Source organism: Alligator mississippiensis, chromosome 1 (assembly GCF_030867095.1).
Source record: "Alligator mississippiensis isolate rAllMis1 chromosome 1, rAllMis1, whole genome shotgun sequence".
Taxonomy (NCBI): Eukaryota; Metazoa; Chordata; order Crocodylia; family Alligatoridae; genus Alligator; species Alligator mississippiensis.
Window position 1 is genome coordinate 148258982 of NC_081824.1, and position 20656 is coordinate 148279637.

General features: G+C 44.1%; 1 protein-coding gene across 3 annotated transcripts; it reads left to right on the forward strand.

Moving 5' to 3' along the window:
* Nucleotides 1-324: 324 nt before the first annotated feature.
* AGT (angiotensinogen) lies at nt 325-20435 on the forward strand. 3 transcript variants are annotated; one of them, XM_006267914.3, is made up of 5 exons: nt 325-405; nt 6395-7195; nt 16541-16805; nt 17518-17662; nt 18931-20435. In XM_006267914.3, exons 2-5 carry the CDS (start codon nt 6418-6420, stop codon nt 19114-19116), a joined length of 1374 nt encoding a protein of 457 aa, XP_006267976.1. In that variant the 5' UTR covers nt 325-405; nt 6395-6417; the 3' UTR covers nt 19117-20435. The 3 variants fall into 3 exon arrangements, with proteins under 3 accessions (XP_006267976.1, XP_014452317.1, XP_006267975.1); XM_014596831.3 differs by lacking the exon at nt 325-405 and adding an exon at nt 2728-2950; XM_006267913.4 differs by lacking the exon at nt 325-405 and adding an exon at nt 2729-2976.
* Nucleotides 20436-20656: the final 221 nt, after the last annotated feature.

Genomic DNA, 20656 nt, shown 5'->3' on the forward strand with positions numbered 1-20656 from the left:
TTGAGAAATATTTCTTTGAACAAGCTATGAGTCCATGTTTGCTCTTCGGGGCATTACAGGCAGATGGCAGAGACTGATTTAATTTCAGTACAGCAAAAGAGAGAAGAAGCAAAGATGCAACAGAAATAATGACTGTGGTACTGATTCAATCAACTCTTCAACTGCTGTTTGCTCTTTTTCACTGGAAGAGTAAGATGAGATGACCATTAATAACAACTGGAAAAACACAGCAATTTATCCCAGAACACCGTGAACATGGGGGAGAGGGGGACCAGGGGAGGGAGAGCTAATATATAACTCAGATTAGGTAACCGTGGAAATAAAGCACAAAGTAAAACTGCCCTAGAAATCAGAATCAAAGCAGAAAACAAGAACGCGAGACTCATTTGGGAGCAGGTTTGGGAGGTGCGTGCTACTTTGTACTCTTGATATAGCTGTTATGAGATGGGATTCATTAGGAAATATATGTATATGCCTCTGCATTTGTGCAAGGAATGGACTTGCTTTTTACCTTCTAGAGTTTCTAATTGGTGCACAGGTTTAGTTAGAGTCCTGCCTGATGCAGAATTTGACTGTCTTTGGGGAACTGTCCTATTGGATGCCTTAAATGAAAGATGGTGAAGAGATACTTTTCTTTGAGAAGTCAAAGTTCTATCTTTAGGCATGCCTTAATTTTGAAAACCACAGCAACCCTAGTCTCTGGCAGATAAAACCTGACAAAAGGTCCACATCTAATTATTTGAATAATGCCTGTGCAGTCTAGCTTAAAATGATTTAAAAGTCAATCACTAAATAGACTTACACCAGAGATGAATATGGCCCAGTGTCAAGCAAGATATCAATAGTTAGCAGGGAAGGGAAAGGGAGGAAATGTCAAAGCGCAAAGATCTGAGAAAAGAGCTATTGCATCCATAGCTTTTCCAGGGGCTATTAATTTGGTGAATGTAAATAAGCAGGACAGCAGGTGTTTGTTGTGCCTGTGAGAGTAACAGCACGGGGCTCTGTACTATTGTCTAAGTACAACAAGCTGACATCAAAAGATATGACCTATCTGGGAATACAAGGCAAGAATAACACAGTATTGAGTAAGGTATAAAACGTTGCTGCTTCTCTAACTTGTGAGAAGACCATGTCATTGTTTATTACTCAATAATGAAGTTGTTCCCAGCCTTTTCAGACTTAAGTCCCTACCCCCTCAGAAAATGCCAGCTCTTAATTTTCACTTGTTTTTTTACTACAGTAAAATATTAAAGCACTTCTTCTATTGCACGGAATCAGAAAGTGCACAGCAGGTCAGAAATGTTTTTGACACTATGAATTCCCCTTTGAAATCTTTGGGTTTATTTTGTGAATCATATTTGCACACCTAACAGTATGTGGCAATCCATGGCACCCTTGAAAAGCTCTTAAGGCACCCCAGGGTGCCATGGCATCCTGGTAGAGAATCACTGTGTTAATGGCTACACAAGGCACAGAATTTATGATTGGAGCAGGTTGGAAATTTTCTGTTGAAATTCTTAAAATGGAAAAATGGGTTTAATCAGCTGTCTGTAGACAATCTTAACATTTTGTCAAAAGAAATCTAAAGAAAGCTGGAAAAAATTAGCTTCTGTCTGAAAACAAAAATTTCAGGTGAAAAATTAAATGACTTGGTCAGAAACCTCACCAGGAAGCTTTAATGGGAGCAGAGTTAAACCAATGACAAGTGCTTTGAAAATCCTGTCCTAGTTGTACCCTGTATAAGAACAGCCATAGAACACAATGTCCCTGCACAAGCGATTTGCTCAGAAAAACAGGCAGAGACTGAATGTGGACTATGGAAACCAAAACTGACTTGGCCCAAACTCGGTTCTTATTGACTCAAATGTAGAAGTGGCACAACAAGATATGGGACCTCTTCAAAGGCAGCAGTAGATCCCTAAGTCTCCTTGTATAGTATCTGAAAAGAAGAATGGGGGTTCCAAAACCAGGAAGGGGATGGAAGAGAGAGAGGGAGAAGACCAGGGCCTGGATTTCCAATTTATCCTGTCTGGTCTTAACCCTTTGCTTTTCAATTCATCAGTTCTCATTGCTTTTAGGAGATGGAAAGGAGATTACCTTGATCATGATAGCTAAGTCAAGAAGGAAGTAAAGACACAAACTTGAGAGTTCACTTACTTAACTCCAAATGAGGGCCCTAAGGAGCAGTGATAGTCCAACACCATTGGTCTACAGACTCTGAGAGACAGAGGGCATGTCTACATGAGACACTACTGTGCAGTTGTTACTGCACATTTATTTAGTATTTGTATTAGCAAGTACTAAATAAATGCGTAGTAACTGGAGTTCCTGTGCAGTAGTGCTGGCAAATGTCTTTTAGGTGATACTACTGCACAGTAGCCTAATAATATTGCACAGAAAGTTATTAGCGCTGTCCATGCTGTGATGTGCTACTGTGCAGTATTTTTGGCTACTGTGCAGTCAGCATCTTGTGTAGACATGCCCAGAGAGACTTGTTTATAACCTGGCTCATCTAAAGTGAGGGAAAACTGGCTTGAATTTTATAAGATTCAAAGCCAATGAAATCTGCTTTTCTTTGAGTCAAGAGGGAACAAACTGGGTTCTTTTCAAGCTCTAATACAAATCTACCTGCAAAAGAGACAACCCCAGTCTCAGTAAATGAATAACTGAAGACTATCCAAATGTACTCGTTTGGTTAAAGGTTGTGTATTGATCTGTAAGCTCTCCAGCTGGCGTAGCACTAAGCCATACTCAAGTTTCATCTGGTCCCATCTGGTCGGAGCTCGCCTCACTCATGCCTTCACTTGGTGACGCAATGTAGCAACACTGGAGACATTGGGAAAGGGTCTCCTCCTTTGAAACAGCATAAATACCTCAGGAGTCACGCTACACTGCCTCAGATGCAGGCAGCGCTGAGAGAGGAGCCTAGTTTGCTGAAGATAACAAAAGGGTGAGGTAACATCAAGGACAAAGCTGGTAAATATGTTCTTTGACTGGATGGCTTTACTTTGAATGGAGATGTTTTAATGTTTGTGAAGGGGCCTGGCCTGTGGAAGCAGATCTTCTCTTTATCCACAGATGAGGCATAGCACAGGCAGCAACAATGTAAGCTCCCTCACACCGCTGGCTCTTCACAGGCCTCAGTGCTCATCTGGAGGAAGTAACACCATAGCTTTGGCTGCACTAAAAAGCTGACCTGCTAGTGATAACTATTGCTTGCAGTGACCGCTCCATCTGCTTTATGGCAGATGATAGTTTTACTGCTAATGGGGTGATATTTTAATTGCCATAACTGATAGGAATCTTAAACCATGGCTTCAAACTTTGTATTACAGATGAGTAGGGAGGGAGTGGCAGCACCTTTGAATGGGGAGGACCCTAATCTGGACAATACTGATGCAGCAGTCTGCCCGGAAATGTGATCACAAACCAGCAGCTGGGGTATCTAGGCCAGGGGTTTTCAACCTTTTTTATTGTGTAACCCCGGTGGCTGGATGCGGAGTTAAGTGGGGAGGGTTGGCGCATGGCCGGATGCAGAGGTGGGGGGGTGGCGTGCGGCTGGGCGTGGAGCAGCCCAGCACATTGTTTAGCTTGGCTGAAATGTATACTACACAATTACTAAATAATCAGAGCAGATCTGGAATTGTTTTAGCTCTTTACTTATGGGTCTGGATATAGGATCTGAGAAGAAAAGTTTATTTCAATGGATTTAAGTCAAAAGCTGTTGTTAAAGGAAGGGAATGAAGGGTGCTGTGTTGACTGTGATTGCCTTAAACTGAATGGGAAGGGGAGGGGATAAGGGTATTAACTACAAATGGGAGGCAGTTTATGGCTGTAGCAATTGGAAAAGTGTTTTAATATTCCTAGCACATTAGCAGATCCCCAGGTTGCATTCATTTATGGCTAGATCAGCATGTACAAACTGAGGTTGCAAATGTGAACATGCCAAAATTCAGGCCATGTATCTCTCTGAATACCAAAGCTCTTCTATTTGCAAAATGGGCAATGCCTCAGATAGATGCTTAGGAGCCTCAGATAAATGCTAGGAGGTATGGAGCAGGAAGAGTTGTTGAGCATTTGGGAATTCTACACTGGAAGGCCCTGCATCAACACTACACATTAGCATAAACTGTGCTTTGACAGTGCTCAGCATCCAGGGAGCAGATTCAAATCATGACACAGTCAACTTAGTGTAAACACAGATTTCAGAGGAAGGAGTAGGACTTAAGGAGTGTGATTTAAGGAATGCTTCAACAGGCTCAGAGGGGGCCAGCCGGGCACTGCTAGAGAAATTTAACATTTCGCAGAAAGGAGTGCAGAGCTCTGCTTCACTCAGGCGTGCATTACCTTTTTGCCCCATTCATGAGCTCTGCAGGGCTGGGAGGAGATAAAAAGATTAAATTTGTGAAAAATAATTAAGAGGAGAGTTAATTAAAAGAAAAAAAATGTCCTTGTGACTCAGGGAATTTGGACATGATCCTAAATAAAAATACTTTCAAATGACAATGGATGCTGCTTCCTTGTAGGGTCATAACTCCTGACATTTTGATTTGAAACGTGCAGGTTTCCAATCCACAGATTCAAATTTGGAGAAGATGCTAGAAATATGTGGAAAGTTCTCCAGGGATTGGGTATGCAAGCAGTGATGACTGTAAAGTGCAAACTCTAAAAGAACGTGTGTAAGCTGTGCATGCATATTGGAGGAAGAAGGATGGGAGAGGGTTCTTCCTTAGGAACATGGGCGACTGTTGCCTCCTGAGCTGGGGGCACGTGCCCCCCCAGTGGCCAGTCAGCAGCTGGGGTGGGGGGCGGTCCCGCTGTAGCCAATCCTACAGACCCATAAGTGGCAGTGGTGCATCACTGGCACTTCCAGCCACATTGTTGGCACTTCTGGGTGAGCACAATTGGCCATGGTGGGGGGGAACTGCTTCTTCTGGCACCCCCCACTTCCCAGCCGGCACTCTCAGGGGGGGCACCAGTGCTCTCGCCTGCCCCCCTTGCCCAGGAATGCTAGCTGTCAGGGGGCACACCAGCATTTTCAGGGTGTGCATGTGCACCCCCGTGCACTCCCTATGCATCGCCACTGCTTAGGAACATGCAGGAACCTACAGAGTGAGCATAGATAGAGTGAAATTCTACTCCTAGAGCAGTAAAATAAAAGTCCCAAATGGTCTTTGTACACCATCATGTCAGGAAAGATAATGTAACAAAACTTCGTTCAGGACTGCTACCTCTCAATTAATTGTAAGGTAGGTGTTAGGTGGAGAAAACACAGCTTCACTGTGTGGAAGAAATCTGTCTGCATTCGTACTCACACCCCCATTTCAGTTGTGCTATAAGAATTTGTTTTTGTATTATGCTATGAAAATATTAAGTTCCGTGTTAGGATTAGCTATTAGGAGGATTGACTACATAGAGAAGAAAGTGGGGGAGCAGACTGTAGATTGAAAGTAAAGAGCTCAAGAGACCTGGTTTCAAATCCCTGCTCTACCACGGACTACCTGTGTAACCTTGGGTAAGCAGTCACTTAGCCTATGTTCCCCACTTGTAAAATGGGGCAACTCAGATGGGTGTTGGTGGGATAAATGCATTAAAGACTATGAAGCAGTCACATTGTAAAGGAATGGGATCGATATGAGAACCAATGATAGACACATTGAGGGAAGGATCTGAGTGGAGTACAGAGGGGAGGAGCATCTGATTAGGGTTAGGGTTATCAGCCAACGGCTGCATCCAAAACAGCATGGACCTTTGGTTCCCCTGGGACAACTAGCAGTGGCACACCTTGTGCTACTGCTAGTTGTCCCTGGGGAATGCCTGTGCCACATGCCCTGTGGCGCACAGCAGGTTACCCTGGGTAGGGCAGGGGAGGCTGAGGTCAGCAACTGTGCTGGCCCCAGCAGCCTTACCTGGGGTCCTGGGAAGCTACAGGTGCATTGCTCTTGCAGCTGGGAGCCTGCCTGGCAGCTGGAGTGAGGCTCTGGCCAGCCAGGCTCCAGTTTTGGGTGGCGTTCATTGCTGCCACATGTGCCACCCCACTTTTTTTCTGTGCAGGTTTTTTTGACCCCAAGAAATCCCCAGGAGATCCTGGGTCAAAACAACCCCCCCCCACTGCAAGGTAGCAGCACAGGAAACGCCTGAATGTATGGTGTATGCCGTCACAGGTGGGTCTCCAGCACCACGTCCTGCATGGCCACACTCATTTGGATGTGGCCAATGTTTTCACCACTGGGTCTAAAATAAGGGGAGCACAAAATCGTTTTGAAAATCCCATTCTTATAATTTCTTGAACTTGGGGGACAAAGAAATACAAACCTCTTACACTATCTACACAAGAAACAAAATGTATATCAAGTTAATTAAATCTCTGCCCTTCTCCCTCTGTTTTAAACAGGCATTACTCAGGTGTTTTTCAACATGAATCCAACGAGTCTCTTCTGCTTCTTCCTGTGCCTCATCGCAGTAACTGGTGACCGGGTTTACGTCCACCCTTTTGCTTTGTTTGCATATAACAGGAGTAGCTGTAAGGACCTGGAAAACTTGATCCAGGAGGAGAAAACATTCGTCCCTATCTTCATCAAGTCTCAAGCCATCCCTGCCTATGAAGAACAGCCCAAGCCAGAGATGCAAAGCTTAGGTGTCAATGGCAAGCAAAGACTGAGCTACCTGAAAAACCTAGTGTATGTTCTCGGTGTGCGTTTCTATGGTGCAGTTAGGGAAACACGAAAGGGTGAAAACATTCTCCTTTCCCCCACAAGCATCTATGGGTCTTTGGTATCTTTCTACTTAGTGGCTTCAGGCCAGACAGCAGCTGATTTACAGGACTTCCTGGGATTCATCTCCCCCTCTGGTGACCCAGACTGCACCTCCAAAGTGGATGGGCGTAAAGTCCTTTCAGCCCTGAGGACCATTGATGACCCACTTCTCACCAACACGGCTGATGATCTTTTCTTTTCAAAACTGTCCTGCCTCTTCTCTGCCCCAAATGTCCGCCTAGCTGAATCATTTGTGCATGACTTGGCCCTTGCTGCTGATGCTTTCTATGCTCGAGCTGTTGATTTTACAAATCCAAGGCAAGCAGTAGAGCAAATAAACACCTTTGTGAAGGCCAAAGTCACCAGCAGGAGCAAGAACTTGCTGACAGACATCGACCCAACAACCACCTTGCTCTTTACCAGTGAAATTCACTTAGAAGGTAAGGAAAACAAGCAGTAATTTCAGGGGCTATCTCAGTAGAGGGTAGGCAATGAACTACAGCCCTATCAATTTGGGTAGACATCATCTCATTTTGTATCTTGAAACTGCACCCTGCTAGGCTCTGCTCCTGTGAACTCAGCACAGTCAGGTAGGTGACCTCAGAGAAAACTTTGAGCACTACAAGGCTTAATATTGGCTTTGCACTGTGCTGCGATTGTTACTATTTATAGTGCCTAGAGGCACCAGCCAAGATCCAGGGTCTCATTGTACTGTAGGGATATGGAGTAAGAGAGGCACCTCCTATTTCAGAGAGCTCATAGTCTAAATAGGGAAGACATTGGGATTAGGTGGGATCAAGTGACTATCCCAAGGTCACAGAGGAGATGTTTGATAGAACCAGGAACTGGTGCCAGACCTCCCAAGTGCCAAGCCAGTGCCTTAACCACAAGGTCACATCCATGGTGTATGCCTATCACTGCTACCTGAGCACTGCAGTGTAGTTAATGTCCCATTAGGACAGGAGCAGGCAAAATACAGCTGGTAGGCCAGATCTGGCCCACCAGGCCATTCTATCCAGCCTGCGGGGCCCCTAAAAAATTTAGAAAATTAATATTTATCTGCTCCTGGCTGCCTGTCAAAGATGACAGGAGCCAGGGGCAGTAGGACCCAGGGGAGCTGGCAGGAGCCAGCAACAAGGCCAGCCCCGCCCCGCCCCCAGCCCCCTCCCACCTCTGCCCCCCCAACTGGAAACCTCTGCCTGCCCCAGCTTTCACTGCTTCCCTGCACATCTGCTCCAGCACCACGTGGCCCCCAGCTGCATTGCTGGACCATGGGAGCATGGGACTGCACCAGTACCCGGTGCCAGGAATGGGAGGGGTGTGTGTGTGTGTGTGTGTGTGTGTGTGTGCACGCATGTGTGTGCGTGTGTGTACATGCAGTGAGGGAGGGGGAGAGAGAGACAGAGAGAGCAATGAGAGAGACAAAGAGATAGAGAGAGACAGAGAGATAAGAGTGAGTGTGTGTCTAGTGAGGGAGGCACAGTGTGTGTGTGTGTGTGTGTGCGTGCACTGAAGGAGGGAGAAAGAGAGTGTGTGTGTTCATAGGATGAGTCCCAGAAGCACACCCTGCCATACACACAGAACCCCACCCCCAACTGCTCACACTACCCCAGCCACCCTGTCCCCCACAAACCACATACCCACACCCCACATATCCACACCCCCCACATGCTCCCTCACCCCACACACCTATCCACCCCCCAACAAAACTCCCACGCCCACACCCTCCCCACATTCCACATACCCACATGCCCACAGCCCCCCACAAACCTATACCCATCCCCATGTCCCCCCACAATGTACAAAGTAAGACTTCATTTTAAACTATTGTGCAATCATCTCTATGTATACTACACAAGTACATGTAAATCAGGACAAAAATATTTTTTAAAATCAAATGAATGTTGTAGAATGTTCAATCTTTAGAATATAATGTGGTATTTTTCTGGTTCTGAGATGGCAAAACCCCTTGCTGAAAAGAGTATTCCTGGGGGCAAGGGGAGGGAATTCTGGGGGCAGGACTTCTGGTTCCAAGAGGGTGACCAGGAGGTGGAGCACCTGTCAGGGGGCAGGTCGACAGTTTGCCAAAACTCACTAAGTGGCCATCCGCCCAAAATAATTGCCTTCCCCTGCATTAGGAGAATACCAGACTACAGGTGCAGGCAACAGCAGCAAGACAGGAAGTGCCATTGCCCAATGTCAGGGGGACTTAGGGGAACAGGGAGGGACATTTCCTCAGAATAGCCATGTACAGATCTTCAGGAGGCATAACAAACCAAGCACACCCTGCCACTTTGTTCAGTGTGCCTATTGGCACTGTGCAAGGCAAGGACACTGAAGCAGAAACCAACCCCAGATTGTATATCTAGTCTGTCTGTGGACCCTAGAGGCCTTGAAGATGGAACTCTATACTTCCAAAGACATGCTGCCTAATAGCTGTGTACTACTGCACTGATATACTGGCCAGGAACAAAACCATAGTTTAATGCTTAAAACAGATATTGGCATTTTGGTGCTTATGGCCTTTAGTTAGATTTTCAAATGGGCTCAAGGTTGGCTTAATGGCCAACTTGAAGGGCTGTTTGCCCCATCTGGAGCTCTACCTGTGATGGAATGGGAACAGAGTTAGGTCCCCAGACATTTTTATGAAACAAAAGTATTTTACTTCAGCCAGTTATACAAAGGAATCAAGTGGCTGCAAAGAGCAGCTTGAGCAACCATCACAGTCCAACACACTGTACATGCCCATTCATGGCAAAAACCAGGACCAGGAGGGACTGGGTTGCAGTGGTTGAGATGCAGACCTGGGAATTGGCTGATCTGGGTTCCTGAAGTTTTTGGTTAAATTTTCCAACCCCCATAAAAATTACTTAAGTTCCCCTTTCAAAAGTTTCCATTTTTTTTTAAAGATGCCTTTAGGCATTTAAAGACCTAAATCCCAATAACATTTAATAAGGCTTCAGCGCACAGCCCAGGCACACAAGTCACTTTTCAAAATGGAACGTCAGTGCTTTTTTGAAAATCTGTTGTGCCTTAATATGTGAAATGGAGGTAAGATCCACCCCCCTCCCCCCCCACAGTGGGGGATTGAATCCTTTATCTTTTGTAACTGGCTTGAGATCTTTGGATGAAAGGTGCTGGCCCTTTGAAGCAGTGACCTAGTCTTCATTCTTGTTTATGAGGCATTTAACAAGGTCTTAGCACTGTAGAAATAGCTGGTATTGCTATGAAAAAAAGCTGACCTTTTAACTCAGTAGAAAACTGGTTATTTAGCAGTTATTCCTTTGGTGTTCCATCCTCTGTGCTAGAAAATCACCACCTGATTGATTTGGGGACATGTATTTGTCATGTCTCTCTGCTTCCCTGTTTCCCCACTATTTCCTTTGCTTTCTTAGGAAGATGCACTCACAGCATATGTCCAGATGAGCACGCATGTGCGTTTCCCTAGGGACAAAAAGAAGTGGCACGTATTTGTGTTGCTGCTAGTTGTCTCTGGGGAACACCACTGCACGTGCACTCTGGTGCGGGGCAAATTGCCCTACGTAGGGTAGAGGAGGCTGGGTTCAGCACCTGAACTGTCCCCAACAGCCTTACCTGGGGTCCTGGTGGCCTCCTGGGTCTGCAGCAGTAGCGATCTGGATGTATGGAGCCTGGCCAACAGCTGGACCATATCTCTGGCTGGCCAGGCTCTGGTTTTGGGCAGTGCACACTGCTGCCACATGCATTGCAGTGCTTTTTCTCAGAGCACTTTTTTTTGATATTGAGATTTCCTGGTATCTAAATTTGACTCCACACTGCAAATATGCAGCATGGAGAACCAAATTACATGAATGGGGTGCTCCATGCTGCAGAGCATCAAAAACCTTTGAGGTGCTGCAGAGTGCACATGCATTCTTGTGTAGATTGCTCACAGGCTGCCTCTGGACATGCAGGGGAGTGTGGTTTGTGGCACCACAAACCTCTTTGGAGTGCCACAAACTGCATGTGGTGAATGTTAAAATGTGTCTCAGGCTGCAAATTTGCAGCATGGGGCCAAAATTTGCTACTGAGATTTCCTGGTAGTAAAAAAAAAAAAAAAAAGATATCCAAAAGAAAAAGCAGCGCAATTCATGCATAATAAGTATGCACCAGCATACACAAAGGCCGGGCTGCCCAGAGCAATGCTCTAGCTGCCAGCCAGGCCTCTATGCTGCCCGACCTGTGCCCCTGCTGCTCTAGGACATTAGGTAAGATGGTGGGCCAGCACTGGTGCTGGCCCTAGCTTCCAGCTCTCCCTGGCTTCCAAGAGCCAGGAAGGGCTGGGCAAGGGCAGTTTGCCTGCAACAAAGCATACATGTAGAGGCGTGCACTGCAGCAATTTGTCCCACTGCAAGTAGATGCCCCTGCTTATCTGGATGCAGCTACAGATGGCAAAGACTTCACATGTGGGTTGAAGAAAAGCAGTTCATGCATGGATGAATTAGAAACAACCCATTCTGCAGCCCAACCCTAGTCTCCAGCATTTCTTGACTGGAGCATCCATATTAATGGAGAATTCTGAACTTCACATTCTCTAGTAAACGCAGGAGAGGAATACTTTGAATTCTTCTAGAATACATTAAATACAGTCATAAGATATAACCTGTAGCAGGGAGCCAATTAGGCACAGGCAAGGTTTCAATATTCTAACCCTTCATTTATTCTTAAGAAAGGCCTTAATAAAGTCCACATTACAGCATACCTGGTGGTACAACCACCAAGTGCAATAAGTGACTGCTAACTATTGTATGGCCAAAACAAGAAGCATAAAAAAAAATCTGAGAATAGATACTACTGGAGCAGAGCTGGATAGTGCGGAAGTTAAGACATTTCCCCTCACACTGTTTTGCAATGGAACAGTGGTTTCCACAGAAAGTGTCTGTGAAAACCTTGACTTCTCAATTGGGAAAAACAAAGAAAAATTGAAATCCCCCAAACCAAAAATTTATCAAAATGTCATTTTTTTTCCTGAATGAAAAGTTATTTGACCAGCTCTGCTACACAAGCATAACATTTGTGTAACAACATATAGAAAACTTGAAACAGAGAAGAAAGATGGGTTCTTCCCCAACTTGCCGATCTGGATTTTTAACAGGTCTCTGGTAGCCTCTGTGGTGTTTACTCCTTGCTTTCTCTTCACTTTCATTTATCAATATAGGTATTTTTCTTTCAATATGTTGATAAAAATCTTACTCAAAGGCACAGACTGCTCTGAGCTGACACAGCTGACCCACTATAATAATCTTAATAGTACAGCTAAAGAAAGGCTTTATCTTTTTTGCATTAAAGAAGTGTTCCTCTTATTTTATTTTCACTTTTTTGTAATGTTTCCTGTTTCAAATGCTTAGAAGAACTAGGGTGTATTTAATGAAAGGTGTTTTGCCCCTTAGGTCTACCGAACACAATGACATGAGAAACAGACTGTTATAAAGTCCTGTTAATTTATTGATTGCCTTTCAGCACTTTTTAGGGGGGAATGTTTCATTACCAGGCAAATGGAGATAGCTCTCTTTGTAGGCAGAATGCCAACTAGAAATAAACAAGACATGATTTGTTTGCTAGGATGCCACTAAATCTACATTGTGCTATTGAAGTTAGGGGTGTGAGGTGGATTTACAGTGGCTGAAGGCCCTGGCACAATTTTAATGCACTTGATCCTACATCCAAAGTCCATGGCAAAGCTCCCAAACGTTACAAACAATCAAAACCAGGCCCCAAATCCCCTATAGCAGGGGACTCCATGGGCTGAATGAGGGTTGCTAGGCTGGCATGTCCTGCATGTAGGGCTGGACCAGTTGTGTATGCTGCACACAGCATGAAAGGCCAATATGGTTCATGTGCTGCATGTAACATCCCACCACACTGGCCCTGAGCACTGGCTCACATGGCCCAATGCGAACTGGCTTCAAAGCCAGGGCTTGGGCCAGTCTGGCATGGGCACCTCTTGCAGCCCACACCCTGGACTGACCTTCTGGTCTTCATGAAGAAGTCTTGGACCTGGGACAGGTCTGCACACGAGACTGGCTCTGCATGCTGCATGCAGTGCTTAGGGTCAGTCTGAGACCCTCAGGGCAGATCATAGGGCTCCACGGGCCACTGTGGGCCATATGTTTAACACTCCTGCCCTATAGGAAATAATATTTGTATTGCAGGGGTAACTCAGTGTCTCAGTCATTGTGATTTGTTTGTCAAACCCAAAGCTCCTCAACTACAAGATGCAAGCAATTAGCTGTCTGCTACATTGAGGCACCTCATTCTGGAGAGCTACGTTTATGCAGTAAGAACAAGGATCTTAAGATCCATCTAAACTAATGTCTCTGCTCTGATAAAAGACATGATCAGTTGCTCCAGAGGAGGGTGCAGTAAGCAGTTTCAATATAATCTGCCTACTCCTAAGGGAAGTTTTCTCTTAGTCCAAAGCATTTAAAACTTGGTTCATATCCCTTCCAAGACTCTTTAAAATACTAATGATCACCACTCTGGAGATATTTATCCTATTTGAAATCTCTGCGTTTAGCTTGTGAATCATGTTTGCACACTTAACCAGTGATAACATTGTATGGCACCCTGCATCACCCCTTGAAAGGATCCCAAGGCATCCCAGAGCACCATGGCTCCCTGGTTGAGAAATATTGGTCTAAGCCATTCTTAAACCTTGCTACAGTCTTCCCTCTTGGGGTCTTGCAAGAATGAAGTCCATAGCCATTTGAAAGCAATTTTTAGCAATTTAAAATCTGTTTCTTTTCAGTCTCAGCTCATGTTCCCTTGTTCTTGTATTATGAGGAAAAGGTGAACTACACTGTCTGCTCTAGCAGCTCTCAATCCTTTGCTATTTTACATATTTCTTCTAGTTTCCTCTTAGCCATTTCTTTTCTATAGGGCAGTAATACTGTGCTTGTTGCTCTTTTCATGGAAGATTATTTCAGAAACAAACATATTGTGCAGGCCGGGCCCCGATCCCACCTTCGTCGCCATGTACGGCGGTGATTCCGATCCTATTCTCGCCACCATGTGTGAGCCGGGGGCGAACCGGGGCAAACTGGACCCGTCTTCGTTGTACACGGGCTGTGGCCAGCAGCCTGGGCACACAGGGCTGGAGAGAACCGCGGGACGGTTTAGCGCACACGAGTTAGAATTAGCTACGGAGGCGTAATGGTTGATTGAAAAGATTGTTTACTTACACCCAAAGATGGTATTGGTGTAGGCTGGACAGATTTCCAGGCACAGCTTCCGCTTGGATCCTCACTAGAGGAACACGACAAATCGATTGCTCCCACGGAGTTTGCTAGGCTCCGCGGGTCTGGTTTGGTTGGGTTCGAAAAGTTTCCCTGGAGTTTGCTAGGCTCCGCGGGGTCCGAAATTACAGGAAAGGGATACGTCTAGGATTGCGCTCGGCGACGGGGAGAGGCTAGAAGCTAAAGCTCCGTAGGCTCGGTTCTATTGCCTCTATTGCCTGCTTAGGGGAGGCGTGTTGGGTTCGCGAGGGTCCACAGCGCTTAGAGATGTTCACACAGAATCTCTCTCGTCCTCCCTCCTCCGACTTGGGCGGAAACTACCCAAGCCTTTTGTACGGCTAGCAAGCCAATCGCTAGCCGCCACGTGTGCCTACATTAGGAATGGGCCAATGATGTGGCGTAAATCCTAATACAAATGGCGGGAACTTCTTTACAATGTGTATCACTACGATGCAAAAGAGATGCACACTGTAAAGAAGCTGTAATCTGGCAGGAAATCCCCCGTTGCACCAGGGTTCTCTCTTGCAGCAGAGAACTCTACCGTGCAAAGAAAGCGACAAATTGGCGGGAAATAATTTAGCAGTGCCAAAGCACACACAAACAAAAAATCACAACTTTGGGTTGTGACACATATTTATACTGAAACAATCATGTTGAGAGTGAATTTCATGTGCTAAAAATGGCCTGGTTTGTTCTATTATAAATGTAAGTGTCCTTAGCATCAAAGATTTGATTTATTAATAGAGATTAGCTCTAGGTTTGAACAAGTAATGCTCTCCATTAATATAATATTAATGCATAGATTTTATTTAATTGGGTTAAAAGATAATACCCCTCTCCACCCAAGTGCTTTATTTTCTAAAATAGGGCTTCACTTTGCTCTTTTTCACCTGCTTGCCTTACTCACAAGAGCAACCCCCGCATGAGTTGCAGACAAGCAGGGTTTGATCTATGGCTATGATTAGATTGTGAGCAGAGTTCATGTTAAAACTTTAACCTGAGAAGAAGCAAAAGGGGTAAGAGACAGGAGATGGTACTTGCAACTTAATTGGGAAGAAAAAGGCTATATTTAGAAAGTGTTGCAGAACTGCCCCTGTAGCCTGCTTGGAGGCAGTTAGCACTTCGGAATCTTTAAAGTTAAAGTTGTTCTCATTGGCTAGGGACAGACATTCAAAAAGCCTGAACCTGAATTGATTCAATCTTTTGCATGTTCGTTTAACCTGGCTAGGCAGAACCAGTTTGTAACTGTACAGACATCCCCTCTGAACTGAGGAAATGCAGGCACATGCCTGCAGCGGCTTGGGCTAGAACCTGAGGGGTGGGAGGGGGGGATACTAGAGCAGCCCTCGCTTCCCTTCTACAGAGCTGAGTGGGGGGACATGGCCAGACCCCGGCAAGACACTCTGATTAGGGAGAAGTTGCCCCCCCCCGCTTGCTGCTTCTCTGACCAGTGACGGAGCCAGCAGGGAGTTACACAGCATTTACATACACAGCAGGGAATTACACAGCATTTATCAGCCCATCAGCCAAACAAAAACCTCTCACATTAGTTCAAGCTCTTCTTAAACAACTTTTTCCAAGGAAGGAATGGAGGGTCATTACCAGCTACCCATTGATTAGCTCCAAAAAGCCCTAAGTGGACACTGTACTGTCTGCCTTTGTCCTGTCAGCCTTACACAGACACTTCTCAGCATTAGCTAGCATACCACATGCAGGGTATGTCCACTTGCTTGAACAGTGCATGGTGAGGAGGGGTGGGGGTCAGGGGGAAGCCAGGCAGATCCTGCAGTGCCTGCAAATCTCTGCCCAAGCTCCAGCCAGAGAGCAGAGGGGCAAGGCAAGCTCAGTTCTCTGGAGCAGAGCCCCACCCAAGGCTACAAAGCATCTGGGATGCTGGGGGACTCTGGTTTGAGTTAACCAGGAAGGATTATTTTCAACCTACAAGTAACTGATCCTAACATCATCATTTTGCTTTGGTGCTTTTATCACTTGTGTTTGGCTTTAGCTCTGGCATGGAAGGGAGAGGACTCCTCCCATAGTTTCATATTCCCCGCCTGTCACTAGCTCACCCAATTGCTTCCCTGCATCCTCTCCTACAAAAAAGTCAGAAAAAAAATGGTTCTGTTTCTGGACCCTTTTGCACCCTCAGTAGATGGGGGGGAAATTGGGATAAGAGCAGCCAATGCATAGAATGTGGGAGAGTAGAAGAGGCCAAGACAGGGCTGCCACCCAGGACTGTAAGCAAACAGTGTGCAGACAGCTGAGTGAATGGAAACCCCAGTGCCTGAAAAAGGGCTGCTTGAGAATAACTGCTGAATGTCCACAGTGGTTTTAACAACAGCCTGATGTTCCTTCAATCTGACATTCTGTCAGGTGTCATGTCATAGATATACTAGCCTCTGCCTAAAGGTACAGTCAGCAGCTGATCGTGTGCCAGCAAAGCAGTCAAATAGGATTTTATAAATGTAGTTCTCTTTAATCACAATATGTATTGTTTGAATTCCTTAAAGAAAACTCCCTTGTGCTTTTCAGCTAATGTGAAGAAAGCTTGCCAACTGAAAGAGCCCCAGGAGTTCTGGACTGATTCCAGCACAAAGATTTTGGTGCCTATGATGTCAGTAACTGGATTGTTTCAGTACAAAAGAGATGCCAGAAAGCATTTTTCCATCACCACAATCCCCCTTACCAAGAATGCGCTACTGGTCTTGGTACAGCCTATCAATGGCAATGACCTGAACACAATAGAGTCCGAAATTTCTTTGCAATCCTCCGATTGGCTGCAAGACCTGTCACCAAGGTACATTTTAAATATACATGCAATCTCTAACAAAAGTTACTAACAGAACAACTTAATGGTTCATGCTAGCCCAACTCCTAATAGCTGGAGCAAAGTATAACACTCCTTCCAGAACACCCATGCAGCCCAGCTATTTTCTCAGTACCCAGGCACCAAGGAGGTTTCTTCCCACCTACAAAAGGGTGGTCAGGTCACATGTCTATAAGCATGATGAAAACAAATAGTTGTCTGTCCTAGCTAGTGAAAGCGCAGGAGCTTTTGAGTCATTATTTTTCTTCAACTTTGTGTTGTCTTTTCCATTTATTTGTAACTAAGCTTATTGGAACCAGGATTTCAACCCAGAAGTAGATGGGAGTTTGAATTGAGCAGGACCAGAATTTCATCCCAAGTATTTGCCTTAAAAGGAAGAAACAAAACATTTTATATAAAGCAGTAATCCATCAAGATGAGTTACTCATTCCTAATCTCATGACTAAAAATGCTTCACTGGATTAGGGCCATGCTGTCCTCTTTTCTCAATCATGACATAGAATGAATTACAACATGCATTAATTATTGGCCTGTTACACCTGATAACTGCATTATACCTCTGCTTGAGCCTCACCATCTGTAAGACCCATGGGCACCTTATGGGTGGAGAAGGGGGACTTCCTCAGAGAGACTGGGGAATAAGTCATTCATATTGTTCCTTCTTTATGTATATTTTCTACAGACAAATTAAATTATCCTTGCCACAGTTAACATTAGAGAGCACATATGACCTTCAGGAACTTCTTGTGAACATGAATTTGTCTACGCTGTTGGGGAAGGAGGCAGATCTCAGTAAAATAAGCAATGCTAACCCCACAGTTGGAAAGGTACAGTATGCATTATCAGTATTTTTTAGAGTCATTCTTTTCAGCATATATCTTTTTCAATTAAATATAACTAAATCAACTAAATGCCAGTGGTGTGGGACAGATGGCCACTGAACTGAAAAGGAGTGAACAGTCTGCTAATGGGAAGCTGCAAATATAACTGCTATTATCTAATCACCTCAGTGTCACAAAAATCCAATTTGAGGTTTCATTGTATTAGGTTTTGTACAACTACATAAGATGACATGATCCTTATCAATTACAAGTCAGTCAAAGTTTGTCCAGAAACAGAGATATGATTGGCCACGTTTAGCCTGCTGTGTACAGTTCAAAGAGTAAACCCTGCAGTGCTGCACGGGGGCTGTCCAGGGCCCTCTCTGAACGCTTTGGAACTCATAGCCAGGAACTGCACTACCTTTCTAGGGGTACATTGGAGTAAATTATCTGAAATCTGCAACTGAAAGCACTCTGTTGTCAAGAAAGCAACTGCATATAGAATTGGGATGAAAGGGATTTTACGCTTTCTTCCATCTGTGGTTATCAGACATGCTCTTTTTTGAAGTAGCATTAATGCGATTCAAAGCACTGTATGAAAACTCAGTCCATCACTGACCAATGTCCGAACATATATCTGTCTATATATGATATTAATCTGTCTGATGTACGTCTTTTTTAGTTAGTTTATAAAGGTGTATATTTACCCAGCTTTCTGAGTGATTTCAGACTAACACGGCTAACTACTGGTGCTTCTAACAGACAGTGGTCGACTGGTATGTTACTAATGCCTTTTCTTTGAATCCTGTAAGATTTTACTCTTTGGATGTTAATATCCAAATAACTAAGGCTTTAGAATGGGATAATTGCCAAAGCTGAAAAAAGGTCATTGAGCAATGGAGGGAAAGTGTTTGCAGTTTAAGGCAGATTTTATTGCCCCAGGAGTGTCAATAATGATTTTTACCTATGTATCAATCCTCTACCCAAAAAACAGGTCAATTCTACCCTCATAAAGTCTATAGAAGTTCTGCCATTGGCTCCAACATGGCCAGGATTTTATCCACAGTCAAGCTTTGACTAGATGAGGCTGTCTAAGTCTTTTATGTCAGATACTCTCAGGCCTTCCACAAACATTGGTAAACTGCATCTTCTGGTGTAGTTACTACTTACCTCTAATTCACTAGCTACTTCATTTGTTGTTTCTTCATTTATGCTAGTTTTCATTTATCACCTCATATGGAGACTCCAGACTCACTTATGCATTTGCTTTTCAGGTTATAAATAAGGCCTTTTTCAAACTGAACCTAGTAGATGAGGTGGAAGACCCTTCAGAACAAAATGAAGATGTGGTGCCCATGGAAGTTACATTGAACAACCCATTCCTATTGGCCATTTATGAGGAGAATTCAAAGGCAATGCTTTTCCTTGGTAGAGTAGCAAACCCACTGAATGGTGTTTAAATGCAAGGGAGGGGGAAATGGAAAGTTTGTAGATAAGCAAAGCATCCCACATTTCCAACCTCCAATTCATCTGCTGCTAGAATCCTCTTGAGCTTGTGTAGTTAGCTTTGAAATAAAGCAAATGGTACTCACAGTACAACTTTTCACAAGGTACAAGGTTATTACTAGCATCTTATTGTTTTTCTTCCAATCAGACACACATTTAATAGGAGAAAAAGTTCTTTTTATCCACTGCAAACATGGTTATGGCAGCATGAATAGCTACATTAAAGACTGCAATTTTAGGAAATTGATGGCTCAACGTAATTGGTGTTCAGTGAAGAGAGTTATCTTCAACCCTTTAATAGATTTTGAAAGGTTGGTGAGATTTGAGAGGCTTACTTGTGCTGCACAAGAAGTATTGAACAAAATCAGGACTTACAAGGATTTCAGGTTAGATCAGCAGTATTTTTCCCTTAAATTGCTGCTCATAGTACATGGCATTGGTTTTGGTCATACCACTTCTACCAGTTTTACCTTCAGATAGAATGAGCATGCTTTGGGAAGCTTTAAAATAAAGGGTTTTGTTTTGGGTAAGGAAATGAAAGTGGAATATAGTCTTACAACCCATTGGTATTCCTTTCTTTTTAATTATGTTCCACTGAAATCCTTCTTTAGACATAGATTAAGAGCTATTTATTTTGGATTTAATGGAAAAGATGATTATGTAGGGTCCAGATCTATAAGTCTTGACTTTCATTGAGTAGTTTAAGCTCAATTAAGTAGCCCCTTTGGAAGTAATTTGGGCTACTGGTGTAAGTACCAGTTGGGGGGAGGGAGCGAAAGGGAGACAGGGAATGACCCATCAGGTTCATATGGTCCAATCTATTTCTTACTATAATCAGAGGAGTGTGCTAGTTGTTTCTAATCAGAGTTTCTCAGGCTCTTGCACTGAACACCTATGGAGGCAAGAACTATGGGTATATCCATGGTCCAGTGGAAGTGCATGGAAGCTTTGCCGCTAATTGCAGTCGAGTCAGGGTTTTCTCTTGCAGACAACTGTGAAGACAAAAGCACGTGGGCAACTGATGGTACTATACAAACAGTAAAATACTACAGAACGTAACCTTTTGTGTGTCCTAATGAATAAAAATAATACAGCCAAACCTGGAAATACTATTCATGGCTTTTGAAATCACAGCTATATATTTATTTGATTCTGCTGCACATAGTCCAGACACCATAACATTCAAATATTGTGTTTGCATTGTATACAGAAGCAAATCTTATTGTAAATATGCAAAGTAGGAAAAAAAATTAAATAAAACATTTACAAACTGCTTTCTCAGTACTATAGTTGAAGAGCTTATGCACAATATAAAACTAAATCCCTTAATTCATACAGCAGGTCATAAGAAGTGGGAAAGGCACACTTTAAAGCACAAGCTGTAAATTAGCACACATTAGAAACCTAGCTATAATTGTCAGCTTAAACACAGGCAATTTCCAAAAATGTTCAGTAATGTGTTATTTATTAGGGGGGGAAAACCCTAATCCTATC

Excerpts from the sequence above, each read along its gene's own strand:
- AGT (XM_006267914.3), top strand. The coding sequence starts at position 6,418 with ATGAATCCAACGAGTCTCTTCTGCTTCTTCCTGTGCCTCATCGCAGTA. Across the intron at positions 7,196-16,540 it reads CAGTGAAATTCACTTAGAAG|CTAATGTGAAGAAAGCTTGC; the intron begins GTAAGGAAAACA and ends TGTGCTTTTCAG. Across the intron at positions 17,663-18,930 it reads CTAACCCCACAGTTGGAAAG|GTTATAAATAAGGCCTTTTT; the intron begins GTACAGTATGCA and ends TTTGCTTTTCAG.